This window comes from Tenrec ecaudatus, chromosome 4 (genome assembly GCF_050624435.1).
Source record: "Tenrec ecaudatus isolate mTenEca1 chromosome 4, mTenEca1.hap1, whole genome shotgun sequence".
In the NCBI taxonomy this organism is placed as follows: domain Eukaryota; kingdom Metazoa; phylum Chordata; class Mammalia; order Afrosoricida; family Tenrecidae; genus Tenrec; species Tenrec ecaudatus.
The window spans coordinates 75612127-75631171 of NC_134533.1; the positions used below are offsets into that span (position 1 = coordinate 75612127).

General features: G+C 48.9%; 1 protein-coding gene across 4 annotated transcripts in view; it reads right to left on the minus strand.

Annotated features, from left to right (window-relative positions):
• The window catches only part of TENM4 (teneurin transmembrane protein 4), a 913628-nt gene that overhangs the window by 219583 nt on the left and 675000 nt on the right, over nt 1-19045 (minus strand). For all 4 annotated transcript variants that reach the window (XM_075546361.1, XM_075546358.1, XM_075546360.1 and 1 more), the window contains one exon: nt 5718-5888. In XM_075546361.1, coding sequence (XP_075402476.1) covers nt 5718-5888 — 171 coding nt within the window. The remainder of the gene's footprint in view (nt 1-5717; nt 5889-19045) is intronic.

The following is a 19045-nucleotide window of genomic DNA, read 5'->3' on the forward strand; positions in this document are numbered from 1 at the left end:
AGTCAGAGCTGTTAGGATTTCAGGCTTGTGTGAAATAAAACAATTCCTAGGTTTGAGACTAAATCATGGACAACTGAGCCCAGATTTTAACCTGTTGCTAGAGAGCCTTGCACAGCTCATGTTTTTGGGAGGAAGCAACTACTAACTACATCAGCCAAGTTCTGTAGCCACAGAGGTCAAGGCCAAGCCCAAGATTCCCCCAGAGGTCCACAGGTTCCAGGAGCAGAACTAAACTGACTACTCCCTGAGAGGAGGGGGAAAACGGGGGATTTTCTTTTCCAGTAAGCCAGTGTTGCCGAGTGGTAAGGTGGGTTAAGCTATGGGCTGCTAACCTCAAGGTTGGTAGTTCGAATCGATCAGCTGCTCTGCTGACAGCTGAGGCTTGTTGGCTCCCATAAGATTTAGTCTGGGAAACCATAAGGCCTGTCCTACAGACCCACTGTGAGTTGGAACTGGCTTGGTGCTAGTGGGCTTAGCGGTTCACCTAGAAATGTGAGGGAAAATAGGATTGGCGAACATACGACAATGAAACAGAGACAAAAATTCGGGGGGGGGTGGGAGCACAGTTCACCAGGACCTGCACCTTCCAGAGCAGGGTCTGTGAGGGCCACCCTGCAGATGTGGTTCGAACGTGACTTCTATGGGAGAAGTCATCTAGTCCCGGGCCTCGGTATCTCAGAGGGCTCGGAGGACCCGATTTGTAGATTTCACCTGTCACGAGTCCTCTCCTTCCCACACAAGGAACCCTGTGGCCCAGCAGCTAGGTGCTCAGTTCCCGACCCCAAGGACGCGCTTCACACCTACCCAGTGGCTTCGCAGGAGTAAACCTGGTTGGCGATCTGCTTTCATCAGGATCACAGCAAAGACAAACCTCTGGGGACCATTCTACTCCAAGTGGGGTCCCTCTGAGTCAGAATAGCACGCCTCCCCCACAAACTGAAACTTAAGAATGGAATGGGCACTGTCGTGAGGAAAGAGTCTGCAGCCTGTTAACTGCCATACCCTGATGGACAAGACGTGAGATCGGCTGGGCTGAGGATCGGGCCAGAGTAGCCTCTCAACTCCCTTACCTTTGAAAAGCCCTACTGTCTTCCTCTCTCTAGATCCCACACTGGACGAATCCTTGTCCTTAGTTGTGAGCAACACACTGTGGGTACTAGGATAGCAAAGAACCTAACCCCCAAACCGCACCCATTCCCAGTGAGTTATGTCCAGCTCCCAGTCACCCTATTTGGAAACACTTATCATGTGCCATGTAACCCATGAAGGGTTGGTTCCCTTGTTCTCGCTGAAGGACTGCCTCTTGCTTGGTCCAGGTCAGGTTCCTTATTGGGCACAATAAAGTACTCTGGAATTCCCATTCTTTTCAACATAATCATCATCACACAGCAACCCTACCAATGGGAGAGTTAAAGGGGAGGAGAAATGGGAGAGTTAAAGGGGAGGATACATGGGAGAGTTAAAGGGAGGAGAAAAGGCAGAGTTAAATGGGAGGATAAAAACTCAAGGCAGTTGGAAGAGGAAAATCTTGCGCATAAAATTCGAATTCCTACCTACAGTCTAGAAAACAATAACATTATAATGACATTAATAACACGGTCATTATCATCATAATAGTAATAAAGGTAGAAGCCTTAATAATAATAATTACCCTTTACTGAGTTCCAACTACATGCTAAGCACTTGCCTATCTATCAATTCCGTTAATCCTCACAGGACGAACATGCATACTGAGACTCAGAATGCTTCAGAAACCATTTAGAGACTAAGTCATTTGGAGTCATTCTTTAGTTGTCAGAACATGACTTTTGGGGGGATTACATTGATGGGTGGTTAATTTACATTCTACAAAGACATTCCAGATTGGGGTGGGGGGAGGTGCACTAACCCTAGGGCTTCAAGAGCAAGAGTCTAATTTAATTCACAGGTTAAATATCAAGGCTAGATCAGTCAGAGTCATGAGCCACTTAAGAAGTTCTTGGCATCACAGAACGCAAGAAGTTGACTATTTTTTTAAAAAAGGACCCCGTACACAGCTCCATATTTATAGGCCGTCATCAGGGTCTCTGGAAACCCCTGGGAAGGACACTAAAGCTCACCAGGTACCCTGATCGTTAACTCTCAACAAAGAGCTTAACTCAGGATCAGGAATCCCCAACAACACGATCATGTTGCCATGGGCAGAGCCTCTCATAACAGTCCCGTCTTTCACTGTAAAGATGTGTCGATCCTATGTAGATCCATCTCTTCGCCAGCAGTGCTGGGTAAGTATGCACTCATGGATAGCAAAGAAATTGCTCAACAAATTGCTGAAATGATCGGCTAGCTCAGTTAAATAGGGGAGACTTGAAAGAACTGAAATCCCATGCACTTCCCAGTAAGGGTCTTGACTTTCCTGAACTGATACTGATCTAGAGCAGGCCCACATTGCTAATCAAATGCATTTTCTTCTCCATCCCCACCTTTCTGGTTTTATTTTTATTCATTTATTTATTTTTTGCAATGTGATAACCCACACAAAGAATCCCTTAGTTTCCTTAGCAACTGTTGAAATTTATTTGATGATCAAAATAAGCTGTTCCATTTGGGGAACCCGACTGCGTCTGTGTGCAGCAATTTGCATGGTTCAAACTGACAGGCAATTTGGATTTCACTGCAGAAAGGAGAAAATGCTATCCCGAGCCCGTCAGTTCAGCCATCAGACAGGCTTGTTTATTCCATGCTTTCCCCCTTCCCATTAATGTATAACACAAGTTCTTGTGGCTTTCCTCTGAAAGGCTGCGGTATTTGGTTTCTGTCCCATGACAATCTCAAAATGGTTAGAGCCACTTAGAACATATAGTAAGAATGGCCCTTTGATGTTGTTCTCAAGGACATAACGAACATGTAAAACACTCGGCTTACCACAACTTTCATATGTATAATGGAAAGAATAGCTCTGTAACCTTGAACAATATTCAAAAGTATCCCAAACCTATGCAGGGTATGTTGGTGTAAAAGGTTAATTAACTTAGATTTCTGGAATTTTGATAAGTGACAGAGGATGATTCGAGATTTGGACAGACAAGAAGGGAACTAACATGTGTGGCGTGGCTCCTCACCACAGGCCTTTCAATGGGGCTGTTAGCATCTGGGCTCTACAGAGGAGACAGCGCAGGCCAAAGAGGAGGGACCAGCTGGCATGAGCTAACATTGGCAGGAAAGGGTCAGACCAGGATTTGAACCATCAACACTCAGCCCAGCCCATTGATTCTCCTCCAATACACAAGACTTCTTTGATCACTGTAGCAACAAGAACTTTAATCTTCATTCTGGAATCTGCTCTCCTCTGATATCCTTGGAAGAGACAGGAAATTTAGGGTTTTTATAAAAAAAATTTTTAAATCAGGGTTCAATACTTTCCCCTTTGAGATATGTCTAAGGAAAAGGGCCTTTCACATCACAATTGAAAACAAATTCAGTAGATACCGGTTTGACCAGCGTGAAAGAAATTAAGGGCCCCGTGGTCTCTCGTAGACTGAAGGGAGTTCTGTTCGTCCAGCCCCATGTCTTTTGCAAGCTGATATCACTGTTTTTGATGCTGACCACTTTCCAGCACTGCACTGCATTTAAGAGGCTTGTAAACAGGATTTCCATTTGCATTAGTAATGACAGATAGTCCCTTTAAGCAAAAAAATACTCCAATTAACCTGATGCAATTTTATTTTGCCTCTTATCTGTACCTCCTGCTCCTTGGGAAAAACCAGACCAAACCTAAACAATCCACAAACTCTAATTTCATTAGAGTGAGAGATTACAGATAGAACCAACTCCTGTTTAAGGAATGTTTGACACAGATGGTGGAAGGGAAAAAAAATGCATTTTGCTAAATAAGACCGTTCACCAATTCCGTAGGGGTTCAACAAATCCTCCATCTACTTTTGGCCATGCTGCCCAAAAGACAGTGCTCACATGATGTCATCTGCCTATAGCAAGGGATTCTACAAACTGGCACTAGTGGCATCTCACCAACAGCCAGGACCATGGACAGGGCCAACAGTAACTGTGTGTGTGTGTGGGGGGGGTCATCTAGTTAGCTATATGATTGAATCCTACTCACATCTGCAGAATTTGCCAATCATCATGGGTCTTAGATAATATTTAGCTCAATAACTTTTCAAAAGATGGAAATAAAGCCAGAGGAACAGTTCAAGGGATCCCACTGAGGGTCACACCACAGGCGAGTGGCAGCACCTGGACTTGAACTTAGGCTTCCAGACTCTTATTTCATAGCTCTTCTCAGAGCCCCACCCACAATATATCCTTCCATATTCTATTAACAGACAAAGACAGTACAATTTATTAGGCACGTTAAGTCTTAAAATTTTTGTAAAGGAGGAATCAGGCATCCTGAGTGGGTTTTGTGAAAATCTCCCCAAACTTCACTCCATTAAAGGTGAACACAGGTCCAGAATTGACTTTAGCCTTGAGGGCCATCATTTCGGAGGTCACAGACATTCGCTCTGATCAAGCGCAGGACACCCTGTTACCCAGTATGATGCTTGGCAAGCAATTACTTGAAAGGTTCGGGAGACTCAGAGGCACGGCCCCCGAGATCACTGGGATGAGAGGACAAAGAAGGCGACGCACAGGAGACTGGAGGCCCCAATAGCCGTTCCCAACCATGATGACACCAGAGAGTGTAAGTCACCACAGTACAGAGGGGAGGAGAGGCCCACAAAGCCTAGAATGAAGACCAGACTGCCCTGTCAATGCGACTCTTCTCCTGGTGAAGTTTTAGAGTGAACTTTCCCCACTCTTGGTTAACTGTGAAGTACTGTGTGTCTACCTATACCTTAGGGGAAAGACTCCTGAGACTCTCCGGACTGAACTCTGTGGAGCTCCCCTTTAAGAAGGTCAAAGGCCAAAGGCAACCACCACCTTTTTTTTTAAGAGAGAAATGACCCCGCCTCATTGCACAATGGACTTTCACACCCAGCTCTCCTTCAGGGGTGTTCTAGCCAAGGCAGCCAGGAGGGCGGCTGGCGTCCAGAGAAGGCAAGAGTCCCTGGGGTTACAGAGACCTGCACTCTTATCCCTAGTCTAGGATTTACCGGCCAGGTGACTGTGGCCAAGGAAATTAGCATAACCCTTAGTTTTGACTTCTAAAATAGAGAGGAAAAAATCATACTTACCTCACAGGACCTCTGTGAGGATTAAATTGGACAAGTTCTTGACAGAAAGTTTGGTAACAAACACACGGTACAACACTAATAATTGCTGTTGTTTTTACAGATGAGGAAACTGGGGCTTTGGGAAATGAGGTGATTTGCTGGAGATCATGTGGTTGGTAAATGCCACAAGGATCTAAGGACGTGCCCATCATGGCGAACCATGGACCTGCCACCACACCGCCCCCCACCGCTCCCAGAGATACCTCCCTGGAGGTTTCCCTGACAGGGCTTGCCCATTCCCTGGCACTCCCAGATGGCCACCAAAGCCGTGCGAATGCCCACAATGCTTCCCTGGAGGCATGGGATGGGATGCTGCCGAGAGCTCATGGTGACAAGGGACGGAGATGCAGACATGGGTGGACTGGCAGCCGGTGTGGAGCGAGGGATGGAGGAAGCGCCAGCGCGTGGAGCTGTGAGCCAGGCATGTGACGCGCAGAATGGAGGTCTCCTTGGGTCAAAGGCAGACACAGAGGACTCACGACACGGACAACACAGCAACCCTACCTTCTGTGGCTCCTTTGCCTTTCCTGTCAGGGATCTCTAACCCAGTGCCCCCTGAGGGATACAGGGAGACGTCCGTTGGCACAGGCCAACTGCTGGCTGTGTCCTCCGTGATCTCATACATCTGCCCCTCCATCGGCTGCAGGTGCCAGTTTAGGCCAAACAGGTGCATGGCTGTGGTGAGCAATGAGAAAAGTCATATTTTTCTGCTGGACGTTTGGTTCCACAACTACCCTCTGGGGGCCCAGAGATGGTCAGGCTTGGACCCTGCCCTGGAGGGGCACATGGTCTGGTGAGGCAGGGAGGGTACAGGGCAGGGGAACTTCAGGAGGTCTCTGCCTTTAGCTTCAAAAGATAAATAACCACTGGGACGGGGGGTGGGGGTGGGGGGGGAATTTTCATTTGCATAACCAAGGGTTAATCAGCAAAATCCAACAACTGAGTAGACAAGCAGGTCTAGAGTGCACAGTTTACAGAGCAGGAAATGCACCCTGGCTCCCAGTCCTAGGCGAAGGCTTTGACGTCACTCACAGTAAGAGGCATGTAAGTCACAACACCACAATGCCATTTTTCACCGCTGGTTTGGCGAAGGTGACAACAGCTGAAGATGCCTTAAGCTGGCAGGGCCCGGGACACGAGCACTCTTACATATGGCACCAGTAGACCTTGTGGGGGCAACATACCCCCTTACCTAGGACTTAGTGATTCTGCGTCTACAAGTTTCTTCTCCAGATAGACTCACCCATTTACCGAATGAGTTACATTAACGTTAATCCCAACAGCATTGTTTTTTTTAAAAAAAATAGGAAAATAGAAGCATTCTGTCCATAAGAAGCTAGATACGTTATATCCGTATTATACAATATCATATGACCATAAAAAGAGCAAGGCAGCTCTGTATGTCCTTTGGTGAAGGGAAAACTATCCAGTGTAGAACAGGCGGTTGATATACTACTACCTTTGGGTGGGAACAAAGCCTGCACACGTGCAGAGTATTTTGGGAAGGAGAGGACAGATGCTGGGAACAGTGTGTATGTCCCATGACAGGGAAATAAGCTACGAGTCAGGGGGAGGAAGGAAACACACATTTTTTAATATCATGTGCATATATTTCTGTTTTCACAATATTTTTTCTTCATGGTAGCAACTGCTAACTAGTCTTCAACAACCACCGAGAAGAGACCACCAGTCACTACAGAGTGGATATTCTCTCTTGAGATAGGACGTTAGGATGCCACTGTTACCATAGAAGTCTGTGGTCAAGTACAAAATGTATATTTAAATCCCATCTTAGGATTCAGGACTTGGATCTTTCCAGTGGTCCAAACTCATCTCATCTTAGATACCGACGACGCCTGTCCTCCACCTACAGAGGAAAGCACCGCAGCCTTGGCTCCTAAAGAGCCTCTGCGTAGCAGTCACTCCATTCAGTTTTTTGCTCCGTGGATGGCTATCTCCTGAAAGCCCCCTATGCCAGGACCTGTGGAAGACTGTGGGGAACCAGAATGGAATCAGACAGAACCGTGCTGTGCCGCGCTTAAGTCAAGTCAGAGACAGATAAAGAAGGAAGCATGCAGGAGGACTAGAAGGACCAGCGGAGACAACACGATACCAGATACCAATACGATACCAGAGTTACAGCGACACTGGAGAACTGAAGGCCGTGATCACCATACTTACTGAGGGCCGGCTGTGTGCCAGGCGGTAAGCTGGGTGACAAGGAGCATTATGTCTAACCCTCCCGGCAACCCTGCCAGACCCCTACCGATGTGCACAGGAAGGCTCTGGAGGCTAATTAAATTGAGAAAACTCTCACCTCATGAGTGCTTACCACTTGCCAGACGTTGAGCTGGGGGAATTAAATATAATATTTCACTCAACTCTCACAATACTTCTAAAAGGTCTTAATTTTACAGATGGAGAAACTGAGGTATGAGATTAATAAAATGTGTGTATGGTGCAATGTCTAACAAATGGCCGAGTCTGGACTAGATGCCAAGACTGTCTCTCGCTGATCTCTTTCACTCAAAGGCACAGGCTCCACCCATCCTGCCATGTTGCCTCTCACAAGCGTTCCTAGCAAGCTACAACCTTTTGCACATCAAAGCACCTCCCAAATGTTTACAAACTCTTTGTAGGGCAGTTTGTAGGATACAAGAGACACACAGGAAGCCCAGGTAAGTGGCCCCACTCTACAGAACTGGAGGCTGGTCTAGAGGGGCTGGGTTACTCCTTTCGGGTACAACCCCCCACTAGAGCAAACTGGCAAGTCTTCCAGCTGACGCCCACAATCCCTGGGAAGGCGAGGAACTGCCTAGTCTCTTGCGGAGGGCAGGCTCTGCCGGCAGGAATGGATTTGGACCCTGGGTTCCTGTGGCTGCTGCCATGCAGGGGAAAGTGGGTTGGACCAGAGACGGGCAAATCGGTTTGAAATCCTAACTCTGCCACCACTCCCCAGCTGTGAAGCCAAAGGCAAGTCACAGAATGCTGAGGGCCGCCTCGCATCTGGGTGGTGGGGCTACAATGATCCCGGGCGTCGCTGCATCTTCCGGATGCGCTACTAGGCAAAGTGTTCGGCAAGTGACACGCGTGCGCGGTGGCAATCGCGTTGTGATGAGTGCTTCCGCGGCGGGGTGACAACGATGCCGTGGCCTTCCTGTGGGCCTGGACTTCCTTGTCCGCCTTAGTTCCCCGGACCCCACTCCAGGCACGACTGTGAGGCGGATCTCGGCCGTCCCGGGGTTTCCACCGGTTAACGTTCAGAAGTCGCTGTGCAGGCCTTTCTTCCTCGTCCACCTGCGTCTGGAAGCTCCGCTGAAGCGTGGTCACAGACATCCTGACGTGCAGCTTCCAGAACTGCAGGGGATGGCTGGTTGCAGAGCGCGCTCCCTGGGCAGGCGCGGAACCCCGGAGAAGGGTCCCCAAGGCCACCAGCGATGCCCCTGCTGCCTGGCGCTGCAGGTTCAGCGGCGGGGGCTTCCCCGCTCCCGGGGCAAGAAAAGGAACCCGCAAACTAAAGAGTCAGGCAGGAGTGCGTGCTCCATTTCCGTTGCTGAATTAGCTCACATTTCTGCCTACTCTCTTATTGTTGCAATCTATATATTGGCAGCTCCGGCGGTAATGAAGAAATCGTCGCCACTAAGGACAACTCGGCTACGCGCGCAAATGAGCAGCGCTTGGCTCCCCGTTAGAATCAATTATCTCATCTCAGTGTGCACCAGCGCTGTCTCGTTAAAAGGTCAGGACCATTAACTAATCGCAGAATGAATAGAACTCTCACAGCTTTGTGAAGAGAAACATTTTTATTGTCAAAGCTTCCTCTTACTTTTAACTAGATGCAAATGTAAGCCGTTGCTTAAAAAAGTAATGTTGGAACAAAAAAAAAAGAGGCGGAGGGGGTCAAAGGAAAGGAAGGTCCCAGGTAAGCACCAGTTAGTTGACCTGCTCTTGAGAGCTGGTTCCAGTTGAGCAAACGGCCCCATTGGGTCACCAAGGCTGTGACCCTTCCTAAGAGCCGACTGCTCCATCTTACTCCCATGGAGATGCTGGTGGCTTCTAACGGCCGCCCTTCTGCATAGCAGCCAACCACTTCACGCAGGGTGTCATTTTGGCTCCCACTGGCATCCCTGGGGAAGCTTCTTAAGGCAGGAGAGTGCAGAGCTGGTGGGGAGGGAAGGCTACTGCCAACCACACGCTCAGAGGTCAGTGTTGCCACACTATCCCCGGCTCCTCCCGCTCCAGCCCAGAGAGACCCCGACATGCAAGGTTGGTCCGTCATCTCTGTGAGCGGTGCACTCCAGCAAGCCACCTGGGAAAGGAAAATCTCACATCCGACTCACACTTAGACGGACACGCAGGACACTCCCATGTCCAGAAATAATTTTGGAGGTGGGTGAGTAGGGAGGTGACAGAAGGTGGCCCAGAGTAGGCTGAGAAATGACAACCTGGAAGGTAAACTGTAAGAGACAGAGGCGAGGATGGTGGGGTGGTTTGGAGTGGGGTAGCCTGACCAATAAGGTCATCTGCAAGCCTTAGCCGCCTAAGAGACCTCCTCCTGAATCTGTGAGCCCGGCTCGTCAAGGTTGCCAATTACCTACCGTACATACTCGAGTATAAGCCCACCCAACTATCAACCGAGGGACCTAATTCTACCACAAAAACTGCATTATAAGTGTGCTGAAAAAAAAAAACTCGGCTTATCCTTGAGTATATCTGGTAATGCTGCTGGATCCTGTGGCTGCTGGTTAGTTTTATGGTTCTGGCTGAGGGGAAGGGCAAGAGATAGGGACCGAGAAAAACAGCCTGCTTTTGTCTTTCCAAAGGACACAACCCTCGCTCCGCCAGAAACCGCTGGGGACCACATAAACCCAAGCCGTCACTCTTCTCTGCCCTTGCTAACCAGAAGAGTGGAGGCGAAGGGACACCAGCCTGGGTCTCCTCAGGGTGCCTCCCAGATGCTGAGGGCTTCACCCAGGTGATCCGGGGAATGCTCAGGGAAAGGGAGTCGCAAGCCGTTCTCGGAGGATGTAACACAATGTGAGCAGACTGTAAGTGGAGTTACCGTGACAGGGCTCTGACTGAAAGCACATTTCGCTGTTGGGGAAACGGATACGCCTCGAGGTTAATTACCCCAAGTCACAGCGCCTGGTGCACATGCATAGCTACCTTCAAAGGCAGGAGCCTGTGTTTAAACCAGGCTCCGTTCACTTAGGCGATAGAACAAAGGCCACGTAAAACGACCAGTTTAAGAAAGAAGGAAATACATGTTTGAGAAACATTTTCTAGAGCTCCCGCGGCACTGGCAGTTAAACAAAGGATGGCTGACGGCAGGTTCAGCAGTTCGAATCCATCAGCTGTTCCACGGGGAAAGATGAGGCGATCTAGTCCCATAAACAGTTTACAGCCTCGCGAGAGCCTCCATTGGGTCGCTGTGAGCCAGAATCGACTTACTGGCAGTGGGTTTTGATTTGTTCTTGGGGTGGGGGTGGCCCACAAGCACATGGTATCCAAACAGCTTGGAGGGAGCATCGGTCACTCACAAAAGGCCAAGAAGCACGCCTGGTCCTCTCCAGCCGACTCTAAGGATGACCTTGGCACTAAAGCCACTCCCATCGAGTCGGTTCCGGCTCCTGGGGCACTGGTAACGGTCTTTCGCCCTCGGAGCCGGGGGTGGGCTTGAACCACCCATCTTTGAGAAGGCCAACAATTGGCCCACATAGCATCACCAAGGTGCCTACGGAAGGACAGACACACCCAAACGACCTAAGTTGTACCGTTATATCGCCCATTTTCCTACGCCAACACTGATGTCTATCTCACACTTACCTAAAGTTTACCCAGTGGTGCGTATTTCTGGTGTGTAAACCCTCCCCAAATATACTGAACATGACCTAGTTAAAAAAGAAAGAGCCGCGTATTAGTTTTGCTTTTAGACGACTTTGTAATTCAGTGAAAAGTTGAAAAGATGCTGAAGAGTTCCGGAAAAGGCTGTGGAGAGGCTGCAGGTCTGCAGGATCACTCGCATCGAAATGTTAATGATTTCTAAAAGCCACCGGCGAGGGGCGGGCGGTTCTGCTTCCCTCTGCCCTGGTCAATCAGATCCCAGGGCTGACATTTTCCTGTCGCCTTGCCTGCCCAGCAAGACATGAGAGATGGCTCGCAAAGTGCGCGCTCCGTCCTGACATTTTTAAGAAAAATGCTCAATAGCTATTCAGACAATGAAAGGCTCCCCCCAGCACCCAGGCAGTGGGAGGCAATTAGCAAAGTCGTTAGGCAGAAGTCACCAGTGGAAGCGCAGCTGAGTTTCCGTCATCCACAGGATGCACTTTTCCCCTCCGAGAATCGAATGCAAGGACTTGCTGCGCCTACGCATTAGCACCTCCGGGTAATAAAGAGACGAGGCAGGGGAGCAAACAGAGACCCTGGACCAGAGGAGCCCCATCCACCAATACAAAACTCGAACAAACTCGCGGCCATCGGTCTGCTCTGATGCTTGGAGACCCCGTAGGGCAGTGTAGCACTGCCCTGTGGGTTTTCGGGACTGTACTATTTATGGGAGTTGAAAGCCCAGTCTTTCTCCCTCTGAGCTACTGGTGGTTTCGGATGCCGACAGTGTGGATCGCAGCCCAAAGCGTAACTGCTCCACACCACCAAGGAATCCCACAGGAATAGAAAGCCTCCTCTTTATTCTGCAGAGTCATTGGTGGTTTAGAACTGCTAACCCAATGTGCAACCCCTACGTTACTATGGAAACCATTTTTGCCGGTCTCTGGCAAAGTGTTTGCTCCCCTGCCCGGCCTCACTGATGAGAGAGTTGTTTTTGAGTGGCATTTTTGGTTTCAAAAGATGGTGGAAAGGAGCCCAGACACAGGGAGGACCCCCCCCCCCGCCCGCCTTTTCTGTTTTATCCTGTCACTACCCACTTTCTCGTTGTTCTTTTAGAAAAACTGAAGTTTGGTTTCTACAAACTCGAAGTCAGTGGAGTTTTCTGATTTACGGTGACCCCAGATGGTCGGTTTATTGCCAAGGCTCTGGTTCCTGGTTTGGCTACAAATCCACAACATCCCCAAGGCCCAACCTCTGAAGCACTCCTGTCCACAGAGATGGCCACTGCAGGGTAACTGCAGAGAAGGAGCTGCCCAGATAACGCTGTGTCTACAAATAGGAAAACAACCAGGTTAAATTACGACGCAGGCACATTCCTTCTCGTGAGTATGCGCAAGGAGGGAAAATGTCGAAGACACAACATCAAAAGGAAAAAAAAAAAGCCAACCACACAATTCCATGTGTTGTCTGACTTATCACGGTGAGACCAGGTACACTTTTCTGAAAACGTAATCTGAGAAGCAAAACATAAAAATGACGTCCAGCTTCCAATCACGGTGGTGGAGTTATGGGGACATGCAGGGAAACATGGAATTGAAAGATAATGGGATTTTCACACAAACTTTTTGAAGCCCCCTAGTATTTTCTTCTCTAGCTTCTAACCTTACTTTAAAGCCATTTTACATTAAAAATGAATTGTTAACGACATCATCGCAGGAGCAGATGGTGCAAGAGGAGGATGGCAGAGGAGGGGAGGTCCTGTCAACGCACGGGCCGCAGCAGATACGTGGAGTCTCAGCATTCGCCCATTCGGTCCTTACATCAACCTTGAGAAAATAATGACCGTAATCCCAACCCCCAAGAGCTGTCACAAAGAGTCAAGGAGGTCATGTGTGTAATGTGCTGTGAGCTTACCGTGAGGCCTGGGATTTGCTACGTATAATACTAGTTGGTAGCCTTCATTGATGGCGACATGATCATTCTCATCATCCTCATTTGTATGGTGTACCATGCTTTTCAGAGACTGAACATTGTAAGATGCTTTCAGGACCTGGGGGAGTTGGGAAGCCCTAATTTTTGCTGTATTTTCCAGGGGATGTCATTACTATTTAACTTGTAGGTTACCAGTCCAGCCAATCCAGTCGCTGCACAGATCTGGACACTGAGGCTTGCTCAGCACATTTGTGGTCATCCAGGACCTGAACACAAGTCTCCATACTGCTAGTTCAAAGCTCTTTTCAGTAAATGACCTCGTCAAGGCATCCTCAGAACGTGCTCCGGCGTCAGACACTGCACTCACAGATCCAGAATTCTCTCCTGCGGACTAAGTGAATCCTTGAAGTGCTAAATTCAAGGTTGGTGGCTCAAACCCATCAGAAGCTATGTGGGAGAAAGATGAGGCAGTCCGCTCATATAAAGATTTACAGTCTCAGAAACCCTAGCGAGGCGCTCTGCATTGCCCTAGAGGGTGGCTATGAGTCAGAATCAACTTGGTGGCAGTGGTGGGGGTTTATCCTCTCTTCCTTCCTTTTCTTTTTTTTCTGTGTCCTTTGGATTAAGGTAAAGGAAATGTACCCATTTCGATAGGTAATATTAGGCAATCATAGGGTCTTCCCTATAGACCCCCTTTCCTTTAATTTCTACCCTCCATTACCTAGCCTGGAGGACTGAAAGGAGACTAGGAGGAGACAGGTATAATGGGAATTATTGAAGAAATATCCAAACACCAACCAACCAACCAACCAAACTCACTGCCATCAAGTCAATGCTGAGTCAGGGCGACCCGCTGTGGGTTTCTCAGACTGTAACTATTCACTGGAGTAGAAAGCTCAGTCTTTCCCCTGAGCACCTGCTGGTGGTGTAGAACTGCTGACCATGCTGACCACAGTCCAGCATCACTGTACCACCAGTGCTCCTTTAGAGCAGTAAGAGCTCCCATGTATTCAAGTCTGACCCTGTCCATGACAGAGAGGATTCACACACTGTGTCATTCAGACTCACAAAGTTTTACGGTGTATACTCTTGGCAATCCTGTTTTCTATATTAGTCACCGTATTCTTCATCTAATATAATTAATCTAATCTAGAAAATTAGAGCTCAAAAATTGTCTAAAACTGCACCAAATACCAGAGCACCACCAAGATTCCAAGCCCCAATCTCATCTTCATCCATTCCTCGGGTAGCTTGGGCTTCCATTCAGTCCTGATCAGGATCACAGTACAGCTTCTGATCCAACCACTGACAAGAGAGGAAATACCCAAGGAAGTGATGCCACGTGTGGGAAGGGAACAAACCTGGCAGAAGCCTCTCCCCTCACCTCGTGTTCAGGAACTCACTAACGATCCCGGGGTCAAAGCCAACCACAGGATCATCAAGATGCTCTGCAGAGTGAGCTGCCCACCACCAGCTCTAATTTCCCCGGAGGAGGGAAAATGCTGGCCTCAAGCTCTGCACAGGTGTCCTCTGGGACGCTGGTTTCCAGTGGGCCAATCCCACTCACAAGGCTCTTTAAAGCATTCCTATGCGGAGGTGCGTGCACGTATCAAAGGGCCAGCCTCTCATTACCCATTCCCCCTTCCCTGGTAATAACCGGGCAGGAGAAGAGTGTGCTTAGTTAGCGCTTAGGAGTTTATCATTCAGGGAAGAGATGCTTGTTGCTAAGTTTCATCTCCACGGCTACTAGAAAGCACACAAGACTCTACCGAGCAACGCTTCTGTTTGCTGAATTCCTTTGGCAGACCAACCATGTGACTGCTTTTTTTCCACGATCAAAGTCAATGAGGAGGTGGTCCCCACTGTACATCTAAATGGAGTTTTAATGTGTGTATACATTATTAGGATAGGCCCTTTCTCCCTGGAACAGTCACTTTGGTGAGAGGAATGAGGGCAGACAGCTTAACGGGGAGCCTGTCACCCAGATTTGTAACTTGGGATAATATTTCTTTATACTGAGAAGCCGTTTGAAAGAACACTCTAGAAGCTCACAGAACTGAGTGTTTGATGTCCCTGCTTCACAGCGTCCTGGGCTGTGGCCTCGTAGGCGTTTTCCAGCTCTGGCGGAACACGCTGCCTTTCCTTGTCTCCCTGTTCTAGTCTGTGCACAGAGTGGGACTCAGCCAATGTGGGTTTCCTTTCTTCCTTCCCTCATGTTTCCTGAATCCTGGTTTGAAACAGTTCTTGCCCGAAGAAGTTAGAGTGAAGTCCCCAATAGCACAGCGAGGATGATGGTGATCAGGCCCATGGCCATTAGGTGAGCATTGTACCAAGCACTCTGGTTCATATGCATCATATCGTTGAATTCTCACAGAGTCCCATGACGTGGGTATTGCTACCCACTTTTGTAAGATTTTAAAATAAACATTGGTGCTGAAAGAGGTTCGACAACATGCTCAAGGTCATACATTTACGAAGTCAAGTCCAGATGGACAGGGAGCTGCTCCTGCCCACTAACGCACTGCCCTCCTGATTAGGGGTAAAGGTGTTAAAAATGACAATCATGGGTGGGAGGAGGAGGCCAGAGTCAGTTTCACTGATTTGCTTATCCATCGAGTTTGGTCGGCAGTATTGCCCTGGCAGGAGACACTTAGGGTGCTCTCTCTTCCCCCCAGGAATGCTTGTAAAGGAGTCCTTTCAATGCTCGGTGCACACAGTATCTACAGCTCACACGACTTCTTCCTGGCCAGGAGTGGCAGGCTGTGGGGCTTCTACCGGCTCTTGGACAGATTTGCCTGTCCAGCCTCTGGAGTATGGCGAATACAAAGCCTCTGTGTGGAATGGCAACTTTTGGAAAAACTACCAATTCTATAAGGCCTTAGTGAAAAGTCAACTCTTTTGTGAGGATTTCACTCATTCTCCCTAGTTAAAAATGACCATTGCCAGCGCTAGCCCCAGGTCCATACCATTTCTGCCCCGCTCGCATGTACACGGCTCTGATGGTGTGCACACAGGTGGACCCTGTGCCCAGCTGGTACTCGTCTCTACTTTGGCTTCTCGAGCCAACGACGTCACAGGTGGGGGAGGATTTCTACAGAAAGAGACCAGGCTGCCAGCGCTGGCCCTTCCCGGCTGCACCACAAATAATAAAACCACTATGTATTTTTCATCTACAGAAATCATAGAGCACCATCTCCCAGGTTCTCGTAAGGATTAAATTTAATAAAAATTCTTTGCAAATTATAAAGTATATTGAACATATAAGGCATTGTTGTGTAATAGTCACAGAACAAAGTTTAATCTATGGGCTGAGGAAAAGATTTATATGGGAAAGCTAGCTGTAGAACTGGATAATTAAGTGCATTCGGGGGACACATTGTCAGGAGGGGACAGCCGTGGAGGAGGACATTTTTCCAAGTCGGAGGTCAGTGATCCACAGTGACATGGGCTCCACTACAGCACCAGTTTTGAGGCTGGTCCCAGGCCCGACCCTAGGTTGTACATAGGGCCGCCGTGATCCAGAACCCACTTGGGGCACTGCGTAGCAGCAACAAAGTATTATTTAGTGGATTTCGGTCATTACGGAAAAGTTAGGAAACAGTCTGGCCAGTGTTCCGGTAATTAAAAGTGCTACTTAAGCCCCATCTTCATTCGAACCTATAGTGTCCTTCTACTCCAGTCTCTTCTTCAGTACATTTGGAACACGTGGCTGGGTGGCATCGTGGGCATGTTTGCCCACAGGAGCCAAAGGACTATGTCCTGCCGTCGAATCCTCCAGATGACCTGCGTGTCAAAACTCAGGATGATGCGATGTAATGGAGAACACGGCACGATCAATGACACAAGGCAGGCTCCTTTTGCTCCCTTCACGAGAGGCTCAAGTCAGTGAGCTCTTGAACACGAGGTGAGGGGAGAGACTTCTGCCAGGTTTGTTCCCTTCCCACATGTGGCATCACTTCCCTGGAAACATCCCCACGGACTTCCCGAAGGCTGTGGCCTCCTGTGCCTTCTAGGACAGATGCCGCCACAACGGTTCATTCGCCTGCTTTTCTATCTCGAATGCTATATTACACTTTATATATTTTTTCTCCCAAACACTTTAATTTGTTAGAATTTGAATGTTATCTGATTTTGAATCCAGTAAATAATTACTTCTCAAAAGTAGTTCCTGAAACGATGGAAACGGAGTGCTTAGCAAATGGCTGGGTGTGAAGGGAGCGGATCGATGACAGAGGGGCAGCAAGAAGTTGAAACTCGACAGAGAAATGTTTGGAATAAAAATTTACAGAGGAAACCATTTCATTTTGTGACCGAGAGAAAATGTGACCGCGCTCTTCCCCTGCTCCCGTTGTCCTTTCCATCTGTCCGTCCCCGCCTCCTGACCGCCGTCCCTGGGCAGATGCTGCCCTTTTGATTTTTCGACGGAGTCCTCTCGCTGGTGTGCATGGTCATCGTGTAAGCCTGTCTACCGGTAGGCTGAAAGTTGAGCCAGAGAGCCGATGTTCTGTCCCAGGCCTGAAGAGTGAGGGCCACAGTCTCAGGGGTTCCCTGCTGGTCTTTCGCATCAGTATGTCTGATTTGTCTTAGAACCAGCAATTCGCGTTGTGTGTTGTGTTGCAGTTTCCCTCATCCCTTCCAGACCACCAGCAGAGGTAGCTGGCACCATCTAGATCAGGGGTCCTCAACTTTTTAAACAGGGGTCGTTCACTGTCTCTCCGACCTGTTGGAGGGCTGGATTATAGTTTAAAAAAAAACCAAAAAACTATGAACAAATTCCTACACATACTGCACATATCTTATTTTGAAATAAAAAACAAACAAACGGGGAAAAAACACCCAGCGGGCTGGAGAAATGTCCTCGGCGGGCCACATGTGGCCCGTGGGCCGTAGTTTGAGGGCGCCTGATCTAGTTCTTCGGTTCGCATGACCCAGGAGTCTGCTGGACGACGGTACTTGTTTCCATGTCACTGATTTTCTTCACTCCCGTTGGGCAGATGGCAATGTTGTGGGAGGATGGAAATGTCCCGTGCCGTTAATGTGTCGATAGGTAGGTGACTAGGTACTTCTCAGATTTTCATAGAATGAGACACTTAAAAATATGGATTTTCTGTATATACATTACACCTCAGGGAGTCTTTTCTCTGGCAACATGGCCGACGGAGCAGTTTGGTTTCGATCCTCGCACATTGCTAGGGAAAGAGTTCATGAGCAGTGGTTCTGCTGCCATCGTCCATTTGTCCTCCAGACTCGCTCTCTATCCTCTTCCACGCTGCTCTGTGCCCTGGGAGCGGACTCACAAAGCCTGGATCAAAGGGCTTCTGGCTGGGTTTCCCCATGGGAGAAGGTGGGAGAGTGAGGCTGAGGTTGTGTTTCTGGCCCCCTCACTACCATTGCTACGCTGAAATCCACAGCTACGGTCAAGCAGCCCTTCCACCTGCCTCTTTCTCCAGGCCCGGTACCCACCCATTGCCGTACACAGAAACGATAACTCGCTGTCATTAGTTTGCTAGCAGTGTTTCCCAAAGTGAGCTATTTTATCCTCGGGGGTGGGGTGTGCTGGGGGGGGGGGTTGCTGGGAGGACCCACAGAGCCCGCAAAAGCACAGAGCTACACTTGGGCCTAGATTATGGGCTACAGGACCAAGATTGTAATTGCTGGGGCAGGGCTCCAAGTACCAGTTTTTTCCTTCCTGAAAGACGGTAGGACACTAAGCCTGGGGAGTATGGTCTAGGATCTTACTATCCTCTGACATTGGAAAGCAAAGATGTTACTTTGAGGACCAATGTGTGTCTGACCCAAGCCATGGTATTCGCAGCCGCATCATATGTGCGTGGCAGCTGGACTGGGAATAAAGACTGAGGGATGGATACATGTGTGCTGTGAAGGAGGAGAATATTGGAGGTACCATGGAATGCTAAAAGGGCAAACCAATCTATCTTGGGAGAAATAAGGCCAGAGTGTCCCATGGAGGCAAGGATGGCGAGGCTGTATCTTACATACTTCGGACATGCTGCCAAGAGAGGCCAGTCCCTGGAGGAGGACATCACGCTGGCAAAGTCCAGGGGCAGTGAAGG